Consider the following 26,524-nt stretch of genomic DNA (forward strand, 5'->3'; position numbering starts at 1 on the left):
GGGATTCTCCCCTGGCCCCTCTTCAGAAAGCCTAAAAGTCTAAGAGGTCAAAACTGTGTTTTATAAGAATACCAAGACATCACCTGCCTTTACACTGTGTGACACTTAACTATGATTGTATAAAAGCAAAAGTGGGTAAAATTGCTTGTTTCTGAGTGTGAATCAAGGCAGTGGTATGAAACTAAATTAGAAGTAACTCAGTTATTCCTGGCCAAATGCATGTAAAAAGTCTGCTTCACTTAAGAACATCCTTGATGAAAGAGTAAAAATTAAGTATTCTTAAACCTTTACTCTTCTTTTTCATATTCTAAGTGGAAAGTATGCATTAAGCACTTGCATGTACTGAAATATGGCTCTGTTAAGGAAGAGCACTTGTAACTTACTGGTAAGTCACTTTTCTCCCCTAGAACATCATATTTAAACCACTTTTTTCATGAAACACCAACTGACAGTCATTTTTTCAAAAAATGAATAAAGTGAGCCTGTCACTTCAAAGAAAACTCACAACTATTTGTTACCAATGATAAAATTCAAACCATCAAGCTAAAAATATCAGGATTTTTGGAAAACGTGTACCTTCTAGTGTGAGCTTTATTTATGGTGAGCTTGATTTCTTAATACTTAAAGACTTTTCTGATAACATTGGTGGTGATACTAACAAGAGTGAGTTTTTGACACTGTCTAAAGCAATGTGAGCCAATACTTTGCAAATGACAATGTATAATATTATAAAATCATGTACAGATAAACAGATCCACTCAGTATGCAGGACAGATCAATGGGCATTAATTTAACATAGTACCTACTTCAAGTTCACTGATAATGACTTGGAACTCCATTTTAACTAATTTAATGAACTAGCACATGTGGATTTTGGGGACAGTATCAAAGAATATGCCAAATTATCTCAAGGCTTTAAAAATTCACCTTTTCCCAACTATATGTCTACATGTGGCTGGATCTTCATATTGCTTCTTCAAAGCAAATGACTGAAGACAGTGTTGATATGAGAATCAACTGTCTCCTATTAATGAGATACTTTTCTCTCCACTATTTTGTTGTGGAAAATGGTTATTTTTCATTAAAAAAAAAAAAAAGACTTATGTTAAACACTGGAGTCCCCAACCAGATGGTGATCTCATCCCTCAGGTGACAGTTTTTGTTGTCCTACTGTGGAGAGAAGCAGAATGTGCTACTGGCACCTAGAGGGTAGAGGCCAGGGGTGCTGTGAAGTGCTCGACAACGCACAGGACAGCACCCCACAACAAAGCTTCATCCAGCTCAAAATTTCAATAGTGCTAAGGAAAGCCTGTTTTAACATACAATGGATTTAATTTTTTAAATTTTCAATTTCAATTTCTAATACAGTAAATATCCATATAAACCACATAAGAGTGGTTAAAGAATTAAGAGTCCCAAAACAAAAATAAATGACTTACTTCCATACTCTAATAAAAGCACTCTAACAGTAAAAGCTTACTCTAAATACTGTCTATAGTTCTTACTTAACACTAAACTTTATACTGTGTAAATTAATTAGCTGGAATAACAAAATAGGTTTTAAAAGAGCTCACCTGTTCTTTATGTGGTAATATATTGCTAAGGTCACACTGTGGAGGAAAAAAATATATTGTAATAATTGACTTTTATCACATTAGGCCTGAAGACATTTAAAAAGGGTTGGCAGAGAGGTAAGACCTTCCAGATGCCCAGTGGCCCCCACATCCTCTAATTCAGAGCAGTACCCACAGGTGCTATCCCCCATGTTTTAGGTTCTTTGGCTTTTAGCAAAATTAGGAGACCCAAAATGCTAGATGTGCTCTTAGAAGACATGTTTGGGTTGATTATTATAAAATATGTTATTATATATTTCCCCAGTCATTTGTCCTTCTATGCACCAAATCTTTCGTCCCATACAAGTTATATCATCTATCCACATGGTTAAATTTAAGCCACACATGGCTTTTTGTTAGGCACTGCATTTCAGCTGATTTAGTTCAGTATCCCTCTAACATGTCTATTTTCCATTATTTCTCTAAAAGTAAGTAATACAAGTGCTCCATACCAAATAAAATGGATTTAAAATCACTTTCACACGTAATTATTAGAAAATTTAATAGCAAAGTTTTATAGTCACAAAATTGATGATAAGCCTAGTTATCCTGAAATAAGCACTGCTAATAAGGCAGCACAGTACACTATTAATGACAGGTATTTCCAAATTATTTTAAATAAAGTATTAACTAACCAATAGATACAAGTCCTCAGATACTTTTTACATTACTATAGCCCTAAGTTATTCACAGATGCTGTGTATTAGGCCATTAAGGGGTTCTCTGGTTAAGTTATTTGTTTCCCTTTGTTCTCAGTATCTAAAATGAAACTCAAAATAATTGAGAGAAGGCAAATCTGAATTTTGTACCTAGTCTATAGAATCTTAGCATTTGCAGAAAGGCCAGTAACACTGTTAGCATCAAAGATGGATACTTCTATAGTGCTTCAAAGTTTCTTCAAATTGACCTTAAAGTCACAGAATTAAAAGTTACATGATAAAAAGGGCAACTGAACCTTATATGACACTTATCCCATTTTACAAATAAGGGAATCAAGGCTAAAAACTGACTTACTCAAGGTCCCACCAATTATCAGAAGTAGTTCTCTTTCTCCTACCCTTGAAGCAGAGAGTGGTTTCCAAGCTCAGCTGCATCCTGGGATCACCCGGGACACTTTAAACACTGCCTGGCTTCTGCTTCAAAATGTTCTGATTTAACTCCATTAGGTACGACCTGGGCATCAGGATTGTATTTAAAGCTCCCCAGGTGACTGCAACGTGCAGCCAAGTTTAGGAATGAATGAGTTAGGGTTAAGATCAGAATCTCTCAGGATGCTTTTGTCTATAAAATCATGCCTCAAACACATCATTCCTCAACTTGTCAAAAGGGGTGTGTGTGTGAGAAAGAGACAGAGAGCCAGACAGACCCACAGACTCTGCGTCTTGGAGGCAGGGAGGAAAGGTGGAATCCATGTGTTCAGAGATACACATCTTGAAAAAGTTGCACAGGTGATTCTAATAAGGCTCACCTACCCCACTGAAAACTAATCCCATGGTACTTTTCAGAATCATTCCTAAAAGCCAATTTGCCCTAATTTTCTCAGTAAACCTTTATTTCACCAATAATGAATGTGCTGAATGGTCATTTTTAAAACTTAATCAGAGAAAAATTTACTGTATTTCCAAACATTAAGACTAGGTTGAGAATAAAAAGCATGAAACCTACTCATCTGAGCAAGGTTAATCTTTAAAACTACTTCTGAATTATATACTGGAACATCAGGCTCTTTTGAATTGAAAAGAAGCTGTGAGTCTAGCCACAGTGAGAGTAGTTTTTTAACCCACAGATTTAGTGTCTTGGCTGAATAAAAACACTGATTTCGAGAGAAATGCCAAAACTCAGGACTTTAAAGAGCAATGGGGCTCAGTTTTTGTTGAAACACGATTTGACCAAAACTAATAAGAAAGTTACATTATTATGATTGTGAACTGGTTGTTTTTAATTAAAATTAGAAGTATACTGATCATTTAAACAGCTAAAAAATAAAAAGCCTTGCACATTAAAAATGAAATTAAATGTATAAGCTAATTATATTTTTAAGACAGAAAACTAAAATTAATGATAAGGATACTAATATTTTCAAGTAGCATTTCCCAAACTGTTCTGGAAAGTTAACATTCATATGCTAAGGAGACACTAGTTAATGTTCCTGGACAACTCCAACAGAGGCAGGGAGGTCTGCATCCTGTTTGGTTTTTAATTCTCTCTCTTAAATAAACTTGAACAGTCCCATCATTAGGGCGTTCTGAATTGTGCATCTCCAATTGTGGACTATGAGGGGCTTCCAGAAATGGAGGAATAGTTTTTGTCATCCTAACACTGTTCGTGTCTTAAGTATAAGCCTGACCACAGCCTTGTTTCTGAAACTTCATCTCTTTTATTGTTCTCTGCTTTGATTGATACAGTGTGTTGGAGATACACATATATAAACAAAAATTAAATGTGTCTATTAAGTTAAAATCTTAGTTGAACAAATTTCATCTATGGAGAAATTAAGCTTGAGAGTACGCCCCTTGAAACAGTTTTGATATATTTTCCCCCTCTTTGGGGGAGAGGAAGGAGAAGTAAAATTTCATACAGAAATACTGCAGGAAAAAAATGCAGGGTGTGATAAATCTGACGAAGTCCAATTAAATTTAACTGCAGATTCGCTTTGGTGCCAGTAGGGGACACGCTGTTCCTTCTTCTAAGGGTAGCTTCCAAACTAGTATACATTGTTGTAGGACACTCCCAACTCATAAAGAAATACTTTTTTCTAGAAACATACAATAAAAAGGTACCCCTCTCTTTCTCATTATGTTCAATATTATCTTAACAATAGAAATCATCAAATAAGATTTACATTTTTCCTGGGATTTCTTACTTGCTAACTGACTTTCCCTTCTATCATGGACTCTATAATAAAAATGGAAACTGAAGACTCATATTTAGGTCCTTGAAACCAACATATAGTTGACACCAGTTTCTTAACCTGATCACTGAAAAGGACAAATCAAATGAATGAAATTACGTATGGCTAGAATGGTTTCAGCAAGAAGGGGGTCTGTCACTCAGCCCTTGGCAACCTAGTTGTACTCACCATTTTATTGTGGTTCTAAGATTAGGCTGGCTGACTGTGCTGTCATCTAGAAATATGGTTGAGCATGAGCTATACTTTTTAGTAAGCTGCCCTGGAGATACCTGAAGGGGAAGGGAGATAGAAGAAAATGTCACAGTAAGTTAAACCTATAAAAGTGTGTTTTTTCCTTGGTTAAAATGTCAAACGATAAAGCATTAAGATTTTCCTTACACTCCATGAACTGCTGAGTGCTGCATCACGTGCAGCTCCATGGGAAACCTCTGTACTCTAACTTCCACAGGCAAGATCTGAGAAATGTGGTATAAACTGCTGCCCTTGATACAGGACCCATAAATGAACCTGGCAAGCACCTATTATAAATTGCCTTTATAATAATGTAGAAAGCATATAGTAAGATTTCAGTGTTTCTTCCTTAAGCAATGAAATGCAGCGGAGATTTCTATTTCTATTCATTTACTACAATAAAACGCACTGCTTTATGTAATATCGATGTGAGAGCATTCCATTGCAGTAAATGAACGCCAATCATAAGTGTATTAGCTTGGGAGACAGTGTGAGGAAACAAGCGTTTTTGAGTCAGAGGCTGGGCATGCCAGGGCTGCTCTATCACTCGCAACCTGGAGGCCACAGATCTCTCTGGGCCTCAGTTTCCTTATCTGGAGGACAAAAGGGTACAGCTTTAAGATTCTCTCACAGCCAAGAAACAGATAAAAGCAGCTCTGAGAATTTAACTTCTCATTTCATGTTTAAGTAAGACTGCCATATATTAGACAAGTGAGAGCCTCAGAGAATACTTCCCACTCATTGCAGTTTTATTAATTCTACTCTCCATGCTATCTGACGCTCATCATGGCACTCTGGTGCCTTGCGCACGCTGCTCTCTGCCTGCACCGGCTTCTTCTTCCTCCTTGTCCCAGCAAACTTGACCCCATGACCTCCAGCATACCTCGGCCAGCAGCCACACCACTGAACTTCTCCCTTTCTGCACACTTACACATCTAATTCACCACCAGTTACATGGTCTCAACTGCTTGCCTGGTATCCCCCTCCTAAGTAAGCAAGCAAGCTCCTCCAGGTTACAGAAGATTCTTACTCCTCCTACTCCAGTTGCTGAGCATAGAATCTGGGACAAATTAGGATTCAACAAGCCTTTGACAAATTATTTAAGATCAATTACAACTGGAAGGTAAATCATACTAATGATACACATTAGAACTATCTGCAGTGGTGCTGGATAGGTGACAAAGAACTTTGTGAGACCCTCTAGAGAATAAACTGTCTTTAAAACACTTTAGAAGTATCCATTTATTTGTGAAGAGCCCAAGAACAAGCCATAGTCAAATACTAAAACAGCCTAAACTATGTTAGGACAATTCTCTTCCTTTAAGTAAAGGCCAATACTCAAATCCCAGTCACTGTCAGTAGCTCAAAGTAATAGCATTCTTTAATACCACAGAACACAAACAATTTCAACACTTGGTTCTGTTGGTTTTTGTTTACTAATTCAGATGAGCCTTCCTTCCTCCTATTAATATAAAGTAGTTTTCACCATGCTGTCACACTCTATCAGTGTCCTCCACAAATACATCAAAGGTGAAACAAGGAGAAAATCTAGTCGATGTTTTTTTAAAATACAGTGCCAATAGCCAATAATAAGAACTATCCAAATGGTGTATAAACCACCATTTTGCTTCTTCCAGGTATTTTATGGCAAGGCCACTTACTCCTTTATTAACAAAAAGTTCTAGACATAACATACCTGAAAAGTACCACTATTTGGAGGAATTTCTCCTTCAAGCTAGAAATGATTTAAACTGAAACTTACATATTTCTTAAGCTATCTGGTTAATGTGTAATTTTAGAATCTCAAAGGAGACACAGCATGAAAACTGAACATTTATTCAAATGCTTATATTCTAAATGAAGTTATCTTTTAAAAGGTCACTACTATTAAGAGTATGATGCACTACACATAGTAAAAGTCAGTTCTGACTATAAAATCTATCTATGAGGGGAACAAACATAGTAAGAAAATGCACCAAAATATAGACCCGTTGGTAGAGCTCTGGCTTTGGGTGATATTTATCCCATTTTTCTCTATTAAAACTTTTTCTCTATTATGAATTATATCTGTTTATCTTTGGAAATATTAGTGCTGAAATATTTAAGAAGTTTAATTAGACGTGGGGCTACAGACCAAGGCGGGATGGGGCTCATTTTAGTCTATCAGCAACCTATAGACTACTGGCTAGATCCTACCAAGAAACAGTGAACACTTCTCCAGGCCTACTCCTGAAGTGATTCAAACTTTTGGCATCTACTATTCACTGAAGGATGGCAGAATTAAAGTTTCTGAGCAAAGCCTGGATATATTAGCTGCCAACAGCTCACTTTCCCCTCATCTCACTTTAAAATTTAAGGTAACTGTCCTTTATGATTAAAGCCTTATCATCGCTGGCTCAAAACCTCAATAAACTACACTGACAAAGATTAATGATATAAAATGCAAATATAAAAATCAAACAGCAAAACCCACCACTGATACTTTAATGTTCACTGAAGAAGAGTATTTACTGTCATTCAGAGCTAAGGACAGAACCGATGGACTTTTACAATCTTTACAAGAAGGGAAAAGGCTTGCTTAGTAGACCTCAGGTTTAATGGCAGAGACTAGAAAATAATCATACTGGAAGACTAATAAGTAACAATCGCCCCCAAAACTTATCATTAAAAGTCAAGCACCTGTTGAAATTCTGCCCCCACCCAGTGAATCTTCCCATCCTGCCTATTGCCTCTGAGTTTAACCCATCAAAAAAATTAAGCTGAAATTCACTTTTTTCCTCCCCTTTCCACAAGTTTTAGATGTGTTTATTAGTAATTATTAAGACTTTTACTTAAAATTTTGTAATACTCAATGCATTAGTGTGGGGCTTCCCTGGTGGCTCAGTGGGTAAAGAATCCACCTGCCAAAGCAGGAGACATGGGTTTGATTCCTCAGTCAGGAAGATCCCCTGGAGAAGGAAATAGCAACCCACTCCAGTATTCTTGCCTGGAAAAGTCCACAGACAGGCGAGCCTGGTGGGCTACTACAGTCCATAGGGTTGTAAAAGAGTCATGTCTGACTTAGCAATAAAACAAGAAGAAGTGCATTAGTGTAAACTACTCCCTACATTACTACACATTAACGGACAATGTGGCAGGATAAGTAGTTTGAATAGGATTCTTAATCAAGGTCTTAGTAGAAATGTACAGTATTCAATTATAGATATAATAGAAAGTATTGTCTGAATCAGTACCATTAATTATACTGAATTAAAACTTTTAAACTTAGAATTTATATTCAAAGTATAAATCCAACTTAGAGTGGACTAACCACAAATCTACTTCCTTTCCCCCTTCTTTCAGAGATATCATCTCATTAGAATTAAAAGTATTTTTTAAAAAAGCTATACCCGAGACAGGATAAACAGCAGATGATTTTTGATGTTTGAAAGAAGAAAAAACTAGATAAAGGAGTGGTAACGGACATGGCAGAACAGAGGAAGCACAACCTTGGAACCTACAGAGTGACTGGGATGGGAACAACAAAACCAATTTGTCTTACAGAACTCGAGGCAGGTTCAGAATTCAGAGGCATGGTCACCAAATCCTTGCAGTGAGGTCTATCAGTTAATGAGTTCGCAAAGTGATGCTTCCAATTAGATCTTAACAGTGAGGGAGAATCACATATTTGAGGGAAACCTCCAAGAAGTCAGAGATCAAAACAGGAAGAAGGCATCGACAGGAAAGATAAAAATGCAGGAGCAAATAAAAACTTCAAAAAAAAAAATCTTCAACATCTACAGAAAGATGAGAAATTGCATCAGTGAAAAAAGAATAAAAGGATGGAAGAGAACTCTATAAAAAAAAGGTAGACAAAACAATATATTCAGTAGAAGGATTAGAGCAGTCAAGGAAACCCCCAGGAAGTAGGACAAGAAGCCAAAACGGAAAACAGGAGGGGAAAAAAAATCTGTGCAGAAATATGCTCTAAAATTTTCAACATCTGACTAACAGGAATCCAAAAAAAAAAAAAAAAGAAAGAAAATACCAAAGATGCACATAAAAAAATTCACTAGAAGAGATGTTCTGTATGTTTAAAGGCCCCAATAGAGTGACAAGGTCTATATCAAACCATGTTATGAAATTTCAAAACCCCACAAAGACAGAAGGTACTACAAGGTTCCACAGGAGGAAGGAATGGAGAAATGACTAATTTGGTAAGATACAATGTACCAAATTCAACAGATTTAAGAGCAACACTGTAAATGAGAAGACGAGAGAAACATCTCTAGAACTGCAAAAATTAGTTTCAACCTAGAATTCCACACTTTATCAAATATAAGGAGTTTCATAGAGGCTAGGTCTTTAAAAAATTTTTGCCCATGTGCCTTTTTCCAGGAAAATGTGCTCCAGTAAAACAAGGGAGTATAACAAGACAGAGGGAAACAGAATCTAGGACATAGGGGATCCAACATGAGAGAGTAGTGATGTGAGATCCCAGGTGACTTCACACAGATTTCCCAGGAAAATAGGCACAGAGCCCATCTAGGAAACACTAGTATGTAGAGGGTAGGAAGACAAAAGGTTGGCAAAAAGTGTCTCCAAGAAAAAATGGAACAGATGTGGTTTTGTGGACGGAAAATATTTTTGATGGGTATGTGACAAATGTTACAACATTTGGGGGAAAAAATAGCTGTTAAAAAACAGGCAAGTGAATATAGTCAGGAAATTAATTCCACAGAAAAAAATGAAGAATGTGAAAATAGGGAGATTGGCCAGGGAGCTACTCAACTGTGTTTGGCTGTGTGAGATCATGCTTGCTAGAAAAAGCAGAATTGGATTATCCTGAGAAGTGCAGAAGTGCTGAGATTTCATTAACATTGAAGAAAAAGAATGAAAGGTGCACAAGGAGGCAGCACGGAGAACCACACGGCTCAGCGACGGACAACACTTGGTAGTCGTAGTGATGTAGACAGTGACTCTGATTTAATAAAAACTGACGCACGCAAAGGGAACAGAAGGAGGGAGATAAAATCACGGTGGACAAGGAAGTTAAGATTTCACCTGCTGTGCCAAGAAGTCAATGGACAGTGCTAAGAATTAAATTACCTATTACACTTTTATTACTTTGGTTAAAAACTAAGATCAAAAATTTAAGGCAAAAGAGTTGAAGCTCGATCTTTATATTATAACCATATTATTGAAATTTAACTTAAATGTCAGGACCCTTAAAAAAAAAAAAGGGAACTACTAAGTCAAAAACCTTTCTGAATATACTTGATAATTAGGAACTAGACATTCAGAAAATTTATAAATAAGAGGTCAATGCTAACAGTATTGGATCCATCATACTTTTTAGGAAATCATGGCAGACATGCTTTTAATTGAACTATTGATTTCTTAACTTTTCAACTATTTACTTACATGGTTTAAATGGTTGCTCTTCCTCTTTTCTCGCACTAAGAATAAAAAAAATTAACTGATGAATTCCGATACAAATACCATAGAAAAATAAGTCACTAGTTATCTGATGGATTACCAATATACACAATGAGTTAAAATTTCATTCTATTTTTAAAAATAATTTCCAACAAAACATATAACTTAAATCACCCAGCAAAATGAATCCTATAAATAATATCTAAAAACTTAGTTTTACTATTTGACCTAACAGATACTCTGTATTAGGTACAAATCAAAGACTCTCCATTTACAAAAGAAAAGGACAAAGCAAATTAGGCCAGGTGAGATATTTAGCTAATAAAAAAATTTACCAGCTGCACAGTATGTAGTATTTTCTAGTTCTACATGTACATTAGTCACCAGGATTAACAGATGACAACTCTAAGAACCAGTTTCTGGTCAAGCAACCATGTCTCTGGAAGCATCCTGAACCACTTATTGGTCACCTACTCAAACACCCAAGTTAAAAAATACAGGGTCTTTACACACTGGAAAGCTCTATAAACTTTAACATGTGTGCTGACCTCACTAACATGCATTGACAGAACATAGAACTGTTTTGCTCCAACAAAGACCAGAAGAATATAAGCTCAAAGAGAGTCTCAGGCCACACTCGTTCCCATGGCATCACAAGCATGAATTCCTTTAGACTGAAGAGAGACAGGGGCATGAGGTTGTGTTTCTTTTACTCTCTCCACTGTCTCTCTACAGTGTGAGCAGCTCATGAGTCTGGAAAAGACTGAGAAATACAGTAATCCTAACTAGAAATAACTGCCTCAAGACAAAGAACACACACTTTAAGAAAATGCAGGTGCCCTCAGGCTGGAGAACACATGGTGCACTCCGAGAGGGCGTGAGCGCTCTGTGCCCCACCCCCACGCCTGGCCCTCTTCCGGCTGGCAGTTTCTGAGACAGACCCTTTGATAAAAATCGGTAATCTAATGAAAATAAAAGAAAAAGAACCCTCTATTTTTTATTGTGCTGCATTACTTCAAATATTATAGAACGTTCACTTGTATTCCTGCTCTCATAAACAACCGAAAAACTTGATCATGTGTGGCTTTTTAGCAAATAAACTAGGATTTAACATATATTAAGGAAGACAAGCAGGCAAGACAACAAGCAGGAGTGCAAAAACTTCCAGTTCTGATTCTCATCTTAAAACAAGCAGGACACCAGAAATTTACACAAGGTTTCCCTTACTGAGGATAACCTTCTGGAAAACCCCATATGGCAGGCATGCTGCTCTGATTACCCTGGCCCAGCACCACATTAGGATGAGAGAACTTTGAAGAGCTAAAAGTTCTTATAAGAACTTTTAAAAGAACTTAAAAATTTACATGAATCTGGATGTGAGAAAGGTTCATCTGGTTGAGCACTGTGCAAAATGGTGCCAAAATCACAAGACTCGATTCCCATACATAACAACTGATTTTTTTTTATCAAATGAAAACCTAACTGTGACCTAAACCCTATCATTCATCTTTAACTCATGTGCTCTTGGAGCAAGAGGAAAAGGACAAAGTAGCATGGAAAAACAGACCACAACTAAATCATGTGGCAAGCTGACTGTGTTGATAAAGAAGTAGCAGAGTGTATAAACAGATGGTCTAAGTGTTTCTCATTAAAATAGTGACACCTAAAGTAAAAATGTATCATCACATATTAAAATATCAAATATTAAAATATTATCACATATGAAAAAATAAAATATTTAAACTATTCTAAGTGTTTTTCTGTATCTTCCTAAAATACACAAAACAAAAACAGTTTTCAATCTTTTTCTCAGGGGGGGAAAAACACTGTCTTACCGTCCGTTTGAGATTTGCTCAGAAAAATTGTGCTTGCCCTTGGGTGGTCAGAAGGGTTTGATTCCAAAGCTAAGTCTGCACAGGAAGAAGAGAGAAAGGTGTGACAATTAGTTGAGTAGAAAAAGACATGACTTTTAAAACAGCTACACATTGATTTTAATCACGTTTAATAGCCTTAAGAAGAGCTTTTAGTAATGACAAGAAGGAAACTGTAGTAAAGGCAACAATATAAAAATTCTATTGGTAAACAGAAAAACTGTAGAAATTCTCCAAACATGTGGAATAAAACCAGGGCTATGTCTTAGGCTTTTTTTTTTTTTTTTAAACTTGCACCTAATCTATGCCTCCCCTCCTATTTATTGATTAAAAATTCAGTCACCTCTCTTTAAGCTGATATTACTAGCAAATTTCAGGAAGTCTCAAGAAGCAAGTTATGCTGTAGTCAATTACTGTCAGATACCAGCTCAATCTATCAAATATGCTATAACCAAATGAGCTGCTTTTGGCAAGTGTTCTTCAGACAATCCAATAGCTAATTCTAACTCCACTCAACAGTTGGCTGCCGTTTATCTAGGGGCTATTCATCATGGCAGATTTAAGAGGAATACATAAGAGTTCAATGTTCTGATCCATAGGAACACTTCCAAGATGGTGATTTTTAACTTTGCCCTCTATTTCCAAAGCTAAACTCTCACTTTTTCCTTTCATGGTGCATGATTAATAGAAGGCTTCAATAAGAGTACTTCCTGGAGCACATCAAAGGGCTGCTTGAAAAAAATTTTGCCCATACCTACGTAAAAAAGGTGGGTCTGCTGGCAGTTCACTTTGCACCAAGGTGGGAGAGTCTTCTATTTAGGCAGAAATATCAAGCAAGCACAAGCTGCCACATTGGACAGTAAGGTTGTTGTTTAAAACAAACAAAGCCCTATGGGCACTTACTCAGTGAACTCACTTACTCACCTCAAACCAATTAAACAATCTTTTAAGAAACTAGACCAAGATTTTTAAAGAGTAATAGTTAAGGCAATATTTCCCAAACCACATAATAATTGGCCTATTTTTAAAGGGGTGTTTGGTGGTCAAAGTGATTTACATGTTATCCCTGAGAATCAAAAAGCTATATACATTGATATATTAAAAACCAACCAGTCCAGTAGTGAATTCCGTCTAACCCAGCATTTCACAAATGTTATCTACCTAGAACCCTTTTCTTCCTCAAAGAAAGAATTTTGCATGAACAGTAATTTGGGACTTCCTGGTTTAATGGGAATTTTAATGTTACTGCCAGCATTATAAATTTACATATGTAAACCAACTGCTTTGTTCTTCATGAAAATTCCTTCACTGCATTTGGAGTTTATTAAGCTATTTTTGGAGAAAATATTCTATTCAACAGTTTTATGTAAAAGACCCATAAAATTATTTTAAAGTTTTTTACCCCCTACATATTTGAAAAATTCGACACCGAGAAAATAAATTATTTCAGTTGTACACAAAGTTGACAGGCAGAGACTTTCGACCTAAGGCTTCTGAAAGGATTCATGACTACTTATCTGTACCAGAAAGTAAACAGGCTACACTGGAATCTAAAAAATAAGCAGAAATGCTTGCAAAGTAGCCATATTTTTCATCAGGGTTTATGGCATGGTAAAATTTAACAAGAGTCAATGGAAGTCCAGGAAAAGTAAGTGTCAGGATCAAAGAGAAGCGAGCTTTAACATATACACACACACCCTGTACATACACACACCCTGCACACGCACACACACCCTGCCAAACCAGGGTGTGCTACTGGTATGCTATGATGTGCTACTACAGATCTATATAGAGAAAGCAAGAAGGCTGGGATAAAAGAAATGACATGCAGGAAAAAGGTAAACTTGCCCAAGTGATCAGAAAAGAGCTGGCACTCCCCCTACCCTACTCTAGAGGTTTCAAGGGTGGGCACATGACCCAGAACTGGCTAATAGACTGCAGCTTTCCTGGGACTTTCCAAGAAGCAGAAAAAGGCAGAGGGGTACCCTAGGCTCCTTAGCTAATCTGGAGCTGCTTGGACACTCCTCTTGCCATCAAGAGGGGAAAAGCTTTTCGGGAGAGATCAACAGAGGAGAACAGAACTGAGACAGGCTGTGAGGTCACTGAACTCCTGGGTCAAGCACTGCTTAATTTACTCTATCAACTCCAGTTATATAAAAGTCAATATATATGTATTTTTAATTTAAGCTATTCTGAGACATTTTCTCAAACTTGCAACAGAAAGAGACCTGGTTAACCAGCAGAACTGATGATCACATTGAAGGTGGGGAAAGGTAAAAGTCATTTGCTCATTCCTTTAACAAATGTCATGAACAAAAATTTGCATGCGCCAAAATGACACTATTTAAAAATTAACCCACAGATTCACAACCCTTACTTTTAGTTGTTTTCCTTACACATTAGAAAAAGCTCTAATTAGTGTATAATTTATGTCTTCTTGTTATTAACAACCCTTCTACATCTGACTGTTGCATATTTACTGTTTAATGAATACACAACAGCCCATCAAGCGTTATTCCTATACTGTACTTAGCCAATTCCCTATTGCTGGGGTTTAGGTACTTAAAACATTCTATTCTTTGATGAGGAAACTTTTCATCTATTGTTATACAGCTTTTTAAATAAATAATGGTTTTATCTCCTTAGCAAAGATCTTCAAAAGTGGGATGTCTAAGCCAAAAGGTTAGATCATTTTCCTGGCTCAAGGTACAGTGCTAAACTGCTTCCTGAAGAAGGTGGGGCCACATTAATGTATAATGCTACCAATCATGGCAGTTTTAGTTCCTACCCCTGCTCTGCAGAGTTGTGGAGGAAAAAGTCCTACTAACAGAAATAAGGAATAACACTGTAGATCTAATCTGTATTTCTTTTGATTACATAGTTTTGACCACTTTCCCATAATTATCAGTGTCATTTCCACTGTGGTGAGCTGCCTATCATTTATAGGTACTAAACATACTAGGGCCCTACTGCTGTCAATCTGCATGAGGTTTTCAGAAAATACTAATCTTCTGTTTACAGCCTATAGAACAATTTTCTATACAACTTGCACTTTTTGCCAGTGAAAACTACATCACTATTTTAGACTTGACAGGTAAGCCATTAGACAATAAACTCATACATACACACAGTATTTCTGCACACTCCATTAACTGTTTTGCCAAGAGTCTAAGGAGACGATGAAAAAAATGTACCATACTCTTCACTGTCACAAAGGTAAGACTGTCAACTAGGAAGCAAAGCATTACCACCCACCCTTCCCCTCATCCCCTCTCCTGCAACAAGCACACACAATAATGTTAGAGGTATTTTGAGAAATTACTGTGCATTTTATATGCGAATTCTTTCTAAAATTACTTCTTTAGCAATCTTTAAGAATGTTTTAACCCAGGAGAAATATTCTTGAGCTCTTGATTAGGGGTTATCATTAAAGTTATATTTTAAGAGCCATCACTTTTATATTATCAATTTAAATTGCAACTCATTTGACAGCATGATAGACTTATGAAGAAAAAGGATGACTAGAAAAAATTAAGCTCAGGTCTTAATATAAACACTCCCAGGAGGAAACCTGTATACCAGATCACTGAACGCTGCTTTTCCTCCAACCTAACATTCTATCAATCGTGAGATCCATCTTAATTGCAGATGTTAAAAATGTGAAAATAAAGGCAACTTAGAACATTCAAAATGCATTACCAAAGCCTAAGTGTTAAAATTATGCTGTCAAACTGTCAATAAATGATTTTTCCCTGTCAAAATATCAGAGAAAGTAGTGACCAAGAAATCATCTGACAGGAGACTAATGCCAACATATTGACTTCAGTTCAGTTCAGTCACTCAGTCGAGTTCGACTCTTTGCGACTCCATGAACCACAGCAAGCCAGGCCTCCCTGTCCATCACCAACTCCCGGAGTCCACCCAAACCCATGTCCATTGTGTCAGAGATGCTATCCAACCATCTCATCCTCTGTCATTCCCTTCTGCTCCTTCCCTCAATCTTTCCCAGCATCAGGGTCTTTTCAAATGAGTCAGCTCTCTGCATCAGGTGGCCAAAGTATTGGAGTTTCAGCTTCAACATCAGTCCCTCCAATGAACACCCAGGACTGATCTCCTTTAGGATGGACTGGCTGGATCTCCTTGCAGTCCAAGGGACTCGCAAGAATCTTCTCCAACACCACAGTTCAAAAGCATCAATTCTTCAGTGCTCAGCTTTCTTTATAGTCTAACTCTAACACCCATACATGACCACTGGAAAAACCATAGCCTTGACTAGACGGACCTTTGTTGGCAAAGTAATGTCTCTGCTTTTTAATACACTGTCTAGGTTGCTCATAACTTTGCTTCCAAGGAGCAACCGTCTTTTAATTTCATGGCTGCCATCACCATCCGCAGTGATTTTGGAGCCCAGAAAAATAAAGTTAGCCACTGTTTCCCCATCTATTTGCCACAAAGTGATGGGACTGGATGCCATGATTTTAGTTTTCTGAATGTTGAGCTTTAAGCCAACTTTTTCACCCTCCTCTTTCATTTTCATCAAGAGGCTCTTTAGTTCTTCTTCACTTCAGTTCAGTTGCTCAGTCGTGTCCGACTTCTTGCAACCCCATGGACTGCAGCACGCCAGGCCTCCCTGTCCATCACCAACTCCTGGAGTTTACCCAAACTCATGTCCATTAAGTCGGTGATGCCATCCAGCCATCTCATCCTTTGTCGTCCCCTTCTCCTCCTGCCCCCAATCCCTCCCAGCATCAGTCTTTTCCAATGAGTCAACTTTTCGCATGAGGTGATCAAAGTATTGGAGTTTCAGCTTCAGCATCAGTCCTTCCAAAGAACAACCAGGACTGATCTCCTTTAGAATGGACTGGTTGGATCTCCTTGCGGTCCAAGGGACTCTCAAGAATCTTCTCCAACACCACAGTTCAAAAGCATCAATTCTTTGGCGCTCAGCTTTCTTCACAGTCCAACTCTCACATCCATACGTGACCACTGGAAAAACCATAGCCTTGACTAGACAGACCTTTGTTGGCAAAGTAATGTCTCTGCTTTTTAATGTGCTATCTAGGTTGCTTTTTATCTCATGCTTTTTAATATGCTATCTTCACTTAATATATTGCAATTAAACAGGATTGTCAGCATTTTCTGGGCCAACTTCTGGGCTCCAGTTTACTTAAAGGTTTACTCCATTTACTGAACTGCCCTATCACCCCTCAGTTCAGTTCAGTCGCTCAGTTGTGTCCGACTCTTTGCAACCCCATGAATCGCAGCACGCAGGCCTCCCTGTCCATCACCAACTCTCAGACTCACGTCCATCAAGTCAGTGATGCCATCCAGCCACAGTAGTATAATATATTAGTTTTATGGCTAATAATACATCTCACGTCTTACGATCATCTGGTGTTTCATCTGAGTCCACACTTTGCACCCTAGCCAAGTGGTTCTTGCCCGCCGATGCTGAACTGGGCTGTCTCACCAGAGGGCACACAGCATGCTCCTGCAAGCCCCTCTACTGCTACTACTTCCCTAGCTTCTGACCATCCTGGCTTCCAAACTGCTTCTGAACTTGCCTCTAACTGGGTTCTCAGTTCTGCCTTACCTTAATCCTCAATCAATGTTGTAATAATCATGACTAAGAGATGATATACAGGTAAATATACCTGGCTTTATGTATTTCTAAAGAGTACTTAGGCTTCTTGGACTTTTAAGAACCTTTCTGGGTTGCAAGCTACGGTGATTTCATTTCACATTATGCAATGTTACTGTTTTAACTCTTGAAGTTTTATTACTTTAATACCCTAAAAATAAACAATTTTTAAAAAAGGGGTGAGAAAAAAGGTAGTATTGCAAAGCAGAGCACAAAATGACATCAATAAATTCTGTTCCTGTACATCATGTATTTGGAATTTACAGTCCTCATCTATCAAGGTTTTAAAAATGAATAAAACCTTGGACAACTCTGTACCTCAGAGAACAACCCCTACACTGCCTAACTCAGAACATGATGAGAATCCAATGAAATTCAAGAGTAATGTATACACCATAGCTTCACTGAGTTACATAAGCCCCTTCGCCATGACAAGGCTGCGATCCATGAAGGGGATATACTATATAAAGCATAATAAATGACACATCAAAGCTTTCACAAATTAACTAAAAGCCAAAAGTGAACATTTAGCATTTCACAGGAAAATTTATCTCCACTCATCACCCTCAGCCAAATAATATCTTAAACAAACAATGCTCTGTCGCTGTTCAGTCACTAAGTTGTGTCTGACTCTTTGCAGCTTCATGGATTGCACCACGCCAGGCTTCCCAGTCCTACACGATTCTGAGTTTGTGCAAACTCATGTCACTGAGTCAGGCTACCCACTAAAGGAAAGAGGATAAGAGTATAGAAGGGCAGGCATTTCTCCTAGTGTTCTTCCTTTTTCTTCTTTAATAAGCAAATACATACCATTTTTCCTGCTTCTGTCATGGAGATTAGTGTATATTCTCTCCCCATTTTTTTTCAGGTTAACATCCCCTGGAGATGAAGTCATTAACAGTGGAGAGAGCTCTTTCACAGTCCCTAATTCTTCACTGTCTGGATGTGCTAGTTTACCAGTCCCTTACTGGACATCTGAATTATTTCCAGTATTTTGCTACTGAAGATAATGCAACATATGCGGCCTATACCTTCAGAATAAATTCTTTTAGTACGATCTCTGGATTAAGTGAGACTGTGCCAACTTCCCCTTCAAGGGGTTGATCGATTTCCCATTTCTACCAGCAATATACGAATGTAGCTTTCTTCAGTGTCACCAAAGAATGCAGTGCCAAGTTTCTGAATTTTCTCCCAACAGAAGCTACAGTAGTTGTATTTTCATTTCTCTTATGTGTGAGGATATGTTTAAAAGCCATCTGCATTTCTTTTTCTGTGACTTGTCCCATTCATATTGTGGTTAGCCTACTTTTAGATTCACTCAGTTTCTTCAAGTCGGCCTATTTTAGGCCCTTATTAATACTGCTTTTTTGTTCATACCACTGTTGGCTCTCAGCTGAGCAACTACACCAGCCTCCTAGCTGGTCTCCCTGCTTCATTCTACCCCTGCCCACATTAGAGTAGCTGGTCTGCTCTCCTGCCCTCCTCCCCTTCTTTAAGAATTATTATTCCCTTGCATATAACCTTTCAATGGTTTCCCATTACAATTAGACTAAAATCCGTATTTTTTCTTGTCAAGGCCTTAATCCCCTGATATTCCTCCTGGCATTCTTTCACTCAGCTGCAGCCACCCTTTCTGTCCTCTGCCTACCCCAAGCATATTCCCTTCTAAGGACCTCACATGGCTCCCCCTCACTCCTAGGATGCTCACTGGTCACTTAAGGAAACCACCCTCAGTAAAACTCCTCCCCAGTCTGTGATCATCATTTTCTTTCTTCTCAAGTGTCTCGCTACTTAACATTATTCCTGTGTCATCAGCCCCGCCCCGGCACCTCTAGGAAGTAAAGACCAGAGTTAGGGTTTGGGTTTTGTCTGTATAACCTCTGTCTGTCCTGCTCCTAAATGGTGCCCAATAATCATCCATTTCAGTGTACCCCAGATCATTTATGCTTCTCCTTAATTTTCCTTCATCATCTAAGATTCCTTCTAATGCTGTCCTTTGATGTGTCTGTCACCTAAGACCAGCATTAATTTCAGATCTCTTAGAGTGGTAGTTTAGTTACTCAGAATCAAAGACACCGACAGGTTTCCAAGAACCACAAAAACCTAAGAGAGGAAATCTACTCTTCACTGAAAAATCAACGGTAACTTTAATTTGGGGAAAGAACATTTAATGTTAAAATACCTTAACTACAAAATGACTCACCCTATGAATTTAATTAAGTCATAAGACAAAGTGTACTACCAGAATTCTACAGGGAAGTACATCACATCACTTTTTATGTCGATGCCCAGAATAAAGCAATATAATGGGATTATAAAAGACAACCATAAAGGGTGGGTAAATGAATGATGCTCCAACCATTAAACAGGCGATAAAAAGCAGACTGTACAGCTACATGCAGCTGCATGGAAATACATCCTGGAGCGTGCTTCAGGTGTCAGCATGATTCCAGGAGCTTCCCTTCTTCACTTTACAAGAGAAAGTTACAAAGTGGCACACAAAGAACAATTTCATACAACACAACCTTCTATTTATATGTATACAAAAGGTTCAGGAAGAATCAACACCAAAGTATTAATAAAAATTCTTGATATTCTGAGTATGAGTGAACTACTTTTCAGTATTTTGTAAATCTTTTACCTCAAATGTTTATTGTTATCAAAAAAGTAAAAAAAAAAAGTGTTTATAATAGCTACTGAAAAGAGGAAAGACCTGTTGCTCTGAGGTTTTTTCCCCATTACATCGTCAATTCCCTCCCTATCCACTCTTTGGAGGATGGAAGGAAGGAATCATTTGAGAGCGCACCTTGCACCAGAAAATGAGCAAAGTTCCTAAGGGCACAATATAAAGGCTGTTTGAAAAGCAGATGCATAAAATAAAATCAGGTAATAGGACCATAGCATCTTATTTTCTATTATTGACACTAATATCACAGTTACATTAGATAACACTGTTAAAGGCAAGGTAGCAACAAAATTCTTTTAAGTCTGATATTTATACTAGGTTCTTTAGGAGTTAACTGAAACAGCTTGAAGAAATCATGTTCTTCTCAAAGGTTTCTGAAGAACAAGACACAGCATCATTTATGTTTGATTTTGTCTAAGTAACCAAATAATTCTTCACTGCAGAAAAGCCAAAATGTTTTATATCAATGTATTTCTCAGTTTCCAGGGAAACTGATATAAAATTGTCTGAAATAAAAACATTAAGAGCAAACTTCCAATGTACTTGCACTTTACATTCGGTGTTTTGACCTTGTTTCTATGGAAACTTAATAATAGGCAAATGCTGAAACTGAAGTTTCTCTTATCACTTTATTGAACGCCAAAAAAAAGAGAGACAAATTTAAGTAAAATTTTAACAATCATGTCAAACATAAAAAGGTAAATTCTGTACACATGAACTCTCTTTTTCTAGTTCCCGACTTAGCACTCCTCCTCACTAAATGCTTTGTACCTTACCTGCCTGCTTACCAGCTTCTCCTAATGTCCCTCTGTCCAGGGCATTCTCGGCTTCAATTCGAGGTCAGCAGAACAAACTCTTTCGAATATACCAACATGTTTACCTGGCTGGTAAATTTAGGCTATTTCACGACTTCTTTTATTCCTACCCATTGTAATAAATGTACAGACATAGAATGGAGAGGTAAATGTTGCTTCTGAGTTGTGAACAATAAACTCAAATGGAAATAATTAAAACTGAAGTTGAGATAGGCCTATCTTACAGATAAATTATAAAATAAAAAGTGCATTCCAAATAGTTTTTTTTAAGTACCCAACAACTGAATTTGGTGTATCTACCACTCTCACGTCTGTCTCTTCTGTTCAGCAGCTATGTTACACAGTTATTTCAGATCTCTAAGTCTTGGTTTCTTCATTGGCAACACATGGAGAATATTCACAGGTCTTATTTATAGATGGAAGGGTCAAGTGAAATACACCCGAAAATACATTGTAAATCTTAAAAGAATTATACAAAAGTCCAACTACACTAGCCTACATATTGTTTTTTAAAATCCCTTAGAGGCTTACCTTATAGCAACAAACTGAACAATTTTCACAACTATGCACAAGTTTTGTTTTTAAAGCTACAATTAATTTACATAATTTATTCTTTCACAGTATCTGACTAGTATCTGACAGTATCTGAAAAGGGAGTACTTTCCACTTACAAAGCCATGTCCATCATATGGGTGAGTTCACAGGCTTACCTATTCTAACTTTGAAAGAAATTAAGTAAACGCAAATAAAATTTAAATAGAAAAGCTATAAGACATTTTCTCTATGAAATAAAGAAATACTCTCTGGCATTTAAACGCAACAATTGGGCCAATGGGGCTTTAACATCTTCATCACACAATGTTTTCTACTTTAAAGAACACAGTCTTTATTAATGAGCCAGTGTTATCCAGAATCTTTAAAAAAAAAACCAAAAAACAAAAAACCTAGAGCCGTCCAGTTTCAAAATTCTAGAGGAAAAAATTCAAACATTTCCTCTCCTCTCTTTTCTCTTCTCCATGACAACCCACCCCCACCCCCAGCCATTTGGTCTTCAGAATTTTACCTGAACATTCTGAAAGTTGAATAGGATTCCACTGGCAGGAGGGGGTTGGAAGGAGAGGTAGCCATGGAGACAACTTTTCTGCAGGATCTGCCATCTTAACTGCCAAATCTTTGTATTACAAATAAAAGTCTGAATTTCTTTTTTCTCCTTTGAAACTTTTGACCAACAGTCTCAGGAACCACCCCCACCCCTCCCTTAGAAGAGGCAACATGCAAGTGAAGTTGGTTAAAGCTGAAGACATTTTTGTGTCAAAGTTGGACTCTTAATCAGAGCTCCGTGGGGTCGTCTTTGGGTTAAAAAAAAAAAAAAAATCTATTCCCTGCAGCCGTTGCAGTAACGTTTCACTCCGTTCAGTTATTTTAAGCCCCACTCTCACCTTTTTCTTTGCTATCGTGTTCAGATTATAGTTAGAATAAGGTCGCTTCAATCAGCACAACTCTAGACAGAATTCTACTTAACGCCACACTAACTCTGTCGATCTCAGTTTTGATATTAAATAACAAATCCTAAAATCTGTCTTAATTGTCCCGAGTATCAACTATCCTAACGAGTGGAAGTGTATCTAGATCCTTACCTCGTTCCTTCACTTAGGTACCATCTGGATAAGTAAGGATAGGGAGATGGGATGGATATCGCCGAAGTTGGGAGTATTTAAGTTTTCATTGAGAAGACAGAATACATCAGAAAGTCTTCACAAAGTCCCACGAGATGTTAAATAGAATCACGAACAGGAGGGGCCTCAGACTTGAGGGTCTCGGGTCGGGTTGCGAAATGGGAATAGGGGAAGAATTGGGCGTTCGGGTAGAGAAGAGGGAGAGAGACTGGCCGGACGCGACAGGGAAAGAATAAGGGGTGGGGACGCCAGGCAGGGCCAGCCTCCGTCCCCGGTGCCCAGCCCCGAGAGAGCCAACTCCAGGCAGGAAGGAGCCCTAGGCGGCGGCTCCCTCCCGGGGGACCCGGGGGTCGGCGGAGGCCAGAGGTAAGCTCGAGAGCAGACGGCGCCGGCCCCGCGAGGGGCGAGGCGCGCCGGCCGCTTTCTTACCTTCGGGCATCTCCCGGTCGCTGATGTGCTGCAGGTGGTGGCCTTCACCCGCTCCGAAATCCAACTCGGTGGGTTCCACGGTAGCCGGCGCCGGTGCTACTGCCACCGCGTCTCCGGCCGCCGCCTCGTAGACCTCAGACTCATAGTCTGGCTCCGCCGGCCCCGCGCGCCGGCCCAACTTGGGGCTGGCACTGGGGGACACGCAACAGGTCAGCGTGTTCCCCATGGGGCGCCTCCGCTCCTCGCTGCCGTCGCCTCCGCTCGGCCCCCGACTCCGCCGAGCTCAGAAGCCGCCCCCTCCCCCAACAATGGCGCGGCGGGCACGGGCAGCCCCGGGCTATGCCGGGGCTGCGCCGCGCATGTAGACGCGGCCTCGCCTGCCTCTCGCCTGTCCGCCCCGCCGCCGGGCCCGGGGCAGGGCTCCGGCCCCGGCCGCACCCCCGCTGTCTCGCCGCCGCCGCCTCCCCGGAGTCAACTAGTCTGTGAAGGCGGCGACCAGCCCGGCTTATTTAAAAGGGGTGGGGACCCGACAAGCGCTGAGACGCGCAGCCACTGCCGGGAGAGAGCGCGGTCAGAGCTCCTCCTCCTTCCGCCGCCGCCTCCCGACTGAAAGGCGCTGGCCTGGCCGGCCCTTGCCAACCGGAACGCGTCCTTCGGTCACCTGGTTACGACGGACCAATCACACACAGAGTTTCCTCCCAGAGCCCGCCTCCAAGAGCAGGCACGTGACTCACAATGCCCCGCCCCCACCCCGCGGCTGCTCCGCCCCTCGAGTGGCGCGCCCTGGACTCCTGTTTCCATTCATCTTGCGGCACTCGGAGCTTTCGGGTCCTTCGGGAAGCCTTGAGGGAGTTTGTGAATCGAAGCTGTTCTGAGTCAGTGGGCTCTATAGAAGGCTTGTTAGTAAAGAGTCAGTTCTGTTAGCAACTCGGTTTCATCGGATCTGACAGATGACTCATTTGATGCATTGCTCAACAAACTTAGTTACACCCGAATCGTTGAGTTTTTTGTAACTAAATACTCCTCTCTAACTGACTTCGAAAGAGTGTAGATTTCCGCCTTCAGTTTAACCATAGCAACCCCCCGGGTCCTCAATAAAGAGCTGTGTCTGCGTCTTGAATGAGACTTGAGGACACGTCACCCCTCCACTTCCTCATCGGTAAATTAGGGACCGAACTCCTCCCTCCCAACTCTGAAACGCTGGGATTCAGCAACTCGATTTTCTCGCTGTTTCTCTCTTCCACGGCACGAGTCTCCAGGTTTCCCTACTTTCACCAGTAACATAAAGCACAAAGCATGATTCTCTCATACAAAACTGAGAGTCACAAAGTGAAGTACCACGATTTTGATTTAATGAAGATGATGGTAAAGATATGTTCCCAAGGTCACATGATTGCTCAGGAGGATGGCCAGGATTTGGTCTCCGATTGTGTGGATCCCCAAAGGCACCTTATTGTGATTATCCGAAAATAAATGTAGAAGTCAAATTTGATTGGAAGTGGCATAGGATTTTCTCTAAGGGAGAACAATTTTTTGAAGTGAATTTAAAAATACTTTCCCTTCTTTCAACATTGGTTAGTCCCTCCCACTTTCCTGCAACAGCCCTGCCCTCGATGAGCTCAGTCAGGCACATGAGAAAATAAAGGCTTAGAAAGTCCAGTTGTCTGAGGTCAGTCACACTGCTGCCAAGTACTTGAACCTGAAATTCAAACCTAGATCTATCTAACCCCAAAGTAGGTTCTGGGGTAAAGAGCTTGATTTTTCCCCCCAGAAACATGAAAGCCTTTGAATATTGTGATGTTAAGGAGTCACCATCAGGTGGCTTCTAGTGAGGTCACTTTGGACAATAAAAAGGATTGATGGAAGAAACAAGACCGACTTTATATTCATCTAAGAGGGGAGTGAGAGTTCAAACTAAAGGCAGTGGCAGAGACTGGTGTGGTGGGAAAGGATTTGAGGTCATTTAGTGACTAGATATGGAGCAAGAAGGGGAAAAGAGAGGCAAAACTGGCTGCTAGGGTTCTGACTTAGGGAACTAGGGAGAGCACAGTGAGTTTTTCCTAGATAGTGCAGAAAGAGGAAGAGGTTTGAGGAGGAAGATCATTTGGTGCTCTGTTAATGGGAGCATGGAAGTAGAGTGCTCAGGTTGAAAGTTTGATGTAAACTTCTGTAGGCTAAGTCCATTTTGTGATATCCCATTTTATGTTTTTGAAAATAATACATATTAAATCAATTTTTAAATGTAATTGTGGAAATCCCCTAATGCTGACAGTTAAGACTATAATATTTTTCATGGAGCAACTTGGAATCTATGGTTTTAGTAAAAGACATGTCCTATGTAAAATAAAACTGTTAAATTAGAACAATATTAAAATTGTCATTGGAGTACAAAGTAGTTGAAGCTGTGGGTGAAGTGATTGCCTTGAGAAGACGTGTATAATAAGGAAAGGAAGGAGGGAGGGAGGGAGAGGGAGAGGGGAACTTCAAAAATAGGGAAATTTAAATGACATTTAAGTAAACCTGCCAAAGGGAGTAGTGGAAATCAAGGGACCTGTGTATTAATCAGAAATGGCTGATCAGCTCAGTTCCATGAGAAATCACATCTGCTTCTCTTTTCTGAAACAGAGCACCCAGCATAGTACCTGGCCAGTAGAAGCTCTATTTGTTATTCCATAAAGAGAGTCCAATGTTGTCCAGAGGGCAGGAAAATTACAAATAATGTGGTACATGGGTGACAGGATGGGTGCAAACTGGAAGGCAAGCAGTGATTAAAAGAAATAAATAGGAGGTGATAAAGTGGACACAAAGATTTTCTTCCCAAACATTTGGCTGAGAAGAAAGACTTGTCAGTCATTACAAGGAAATGTACAGTTAATAATTTTTTTAAGATGGAAAAATGTGAGTATATTTATATGTTAAAGGGTATACGCCTATGGAGAAAAAAGTTTGGAGTTTGAGGTTAGAGGAGATGGGAAAATTGACAGAGCAAGGTCCTCAAGAAGGCAGAAGTGGATGTACTCCAGGGCAGGCATAGGTTAGCTTTGGATTGAGAGAAAAGCAAGGAAGGAAACAGGACCTGAGTGACAGATGCCTATTCTGGGTCTGTTAGAATAGAGACATTTCTGATAGAGAAGAGGTTTAGGAAGAGCTCATCTGATGACGTGAGAAAAGAGCTCTATTTTTCTCTGTTGTAATAGGCTTCTGTTTGGAAGGCTACTCCAGGAAAGCGAGGA

General features: G+C 39.3%; 1 protein-coding gene across 2 annotated transcripts in view; it reads right to left on the reverse strand.

Annotated features, from left to right (window-relative positions):
• CCNYL1 (cyclin Y like 1) overlaps positions 1-23,860 on the reverse strand; it is a 36,856-nt gene extending 12,996 nt beyond the window's left edge. The window contains exons 1-5 of one of the 2 annotated variants that reach the window (XM_070387556.1): positions 23,292-23,856; positions 12,009-12,083; positions 10,159-10,193; positions 4,693-4,793; positions 1,575-1,610 (exon numbers count right to left, since the gene is read on the reverse strand). In XM_070387556.1, coding sequence (XP_070243657.1) covers positions 1,575-1,610; positions 4,693-4,793; positions 10,159-10,193; positions 12,009-12,083; positions 23,292-23,517 — 473 coding nt within the window. In that variant the 5' untranslated portion in view covers positions 23,518-23,856. Of the gene's footprint in view, positions 1-1,574; positions 1,611-4,692; positions 4,794-10,158; positions 10,194-12,008; positions 12,084-23,291 lie in introns of both variants that reach the window. The other variant, XM_005907037.3, reaches the window with a different exon arrangement.
• Between the last annotated feature and the right edge of the window lie 2,664 nt (positions 23,861-26,524).

Source organism: Bos mutus, chromosome 2, assembly GCF_027580195.1.
Source record: "Bos mutus isolate GX-2022 chromosome 2, NWIPB_WYAK_1.1, whole genome shotgun sequence".
Taxonomy (NCBI): domain Eukaryota; kingdom Metazoa; phylum Chordata; class Mammalia; order Artiodactyla; family Bovidae; genus Bos; species Bos mutus.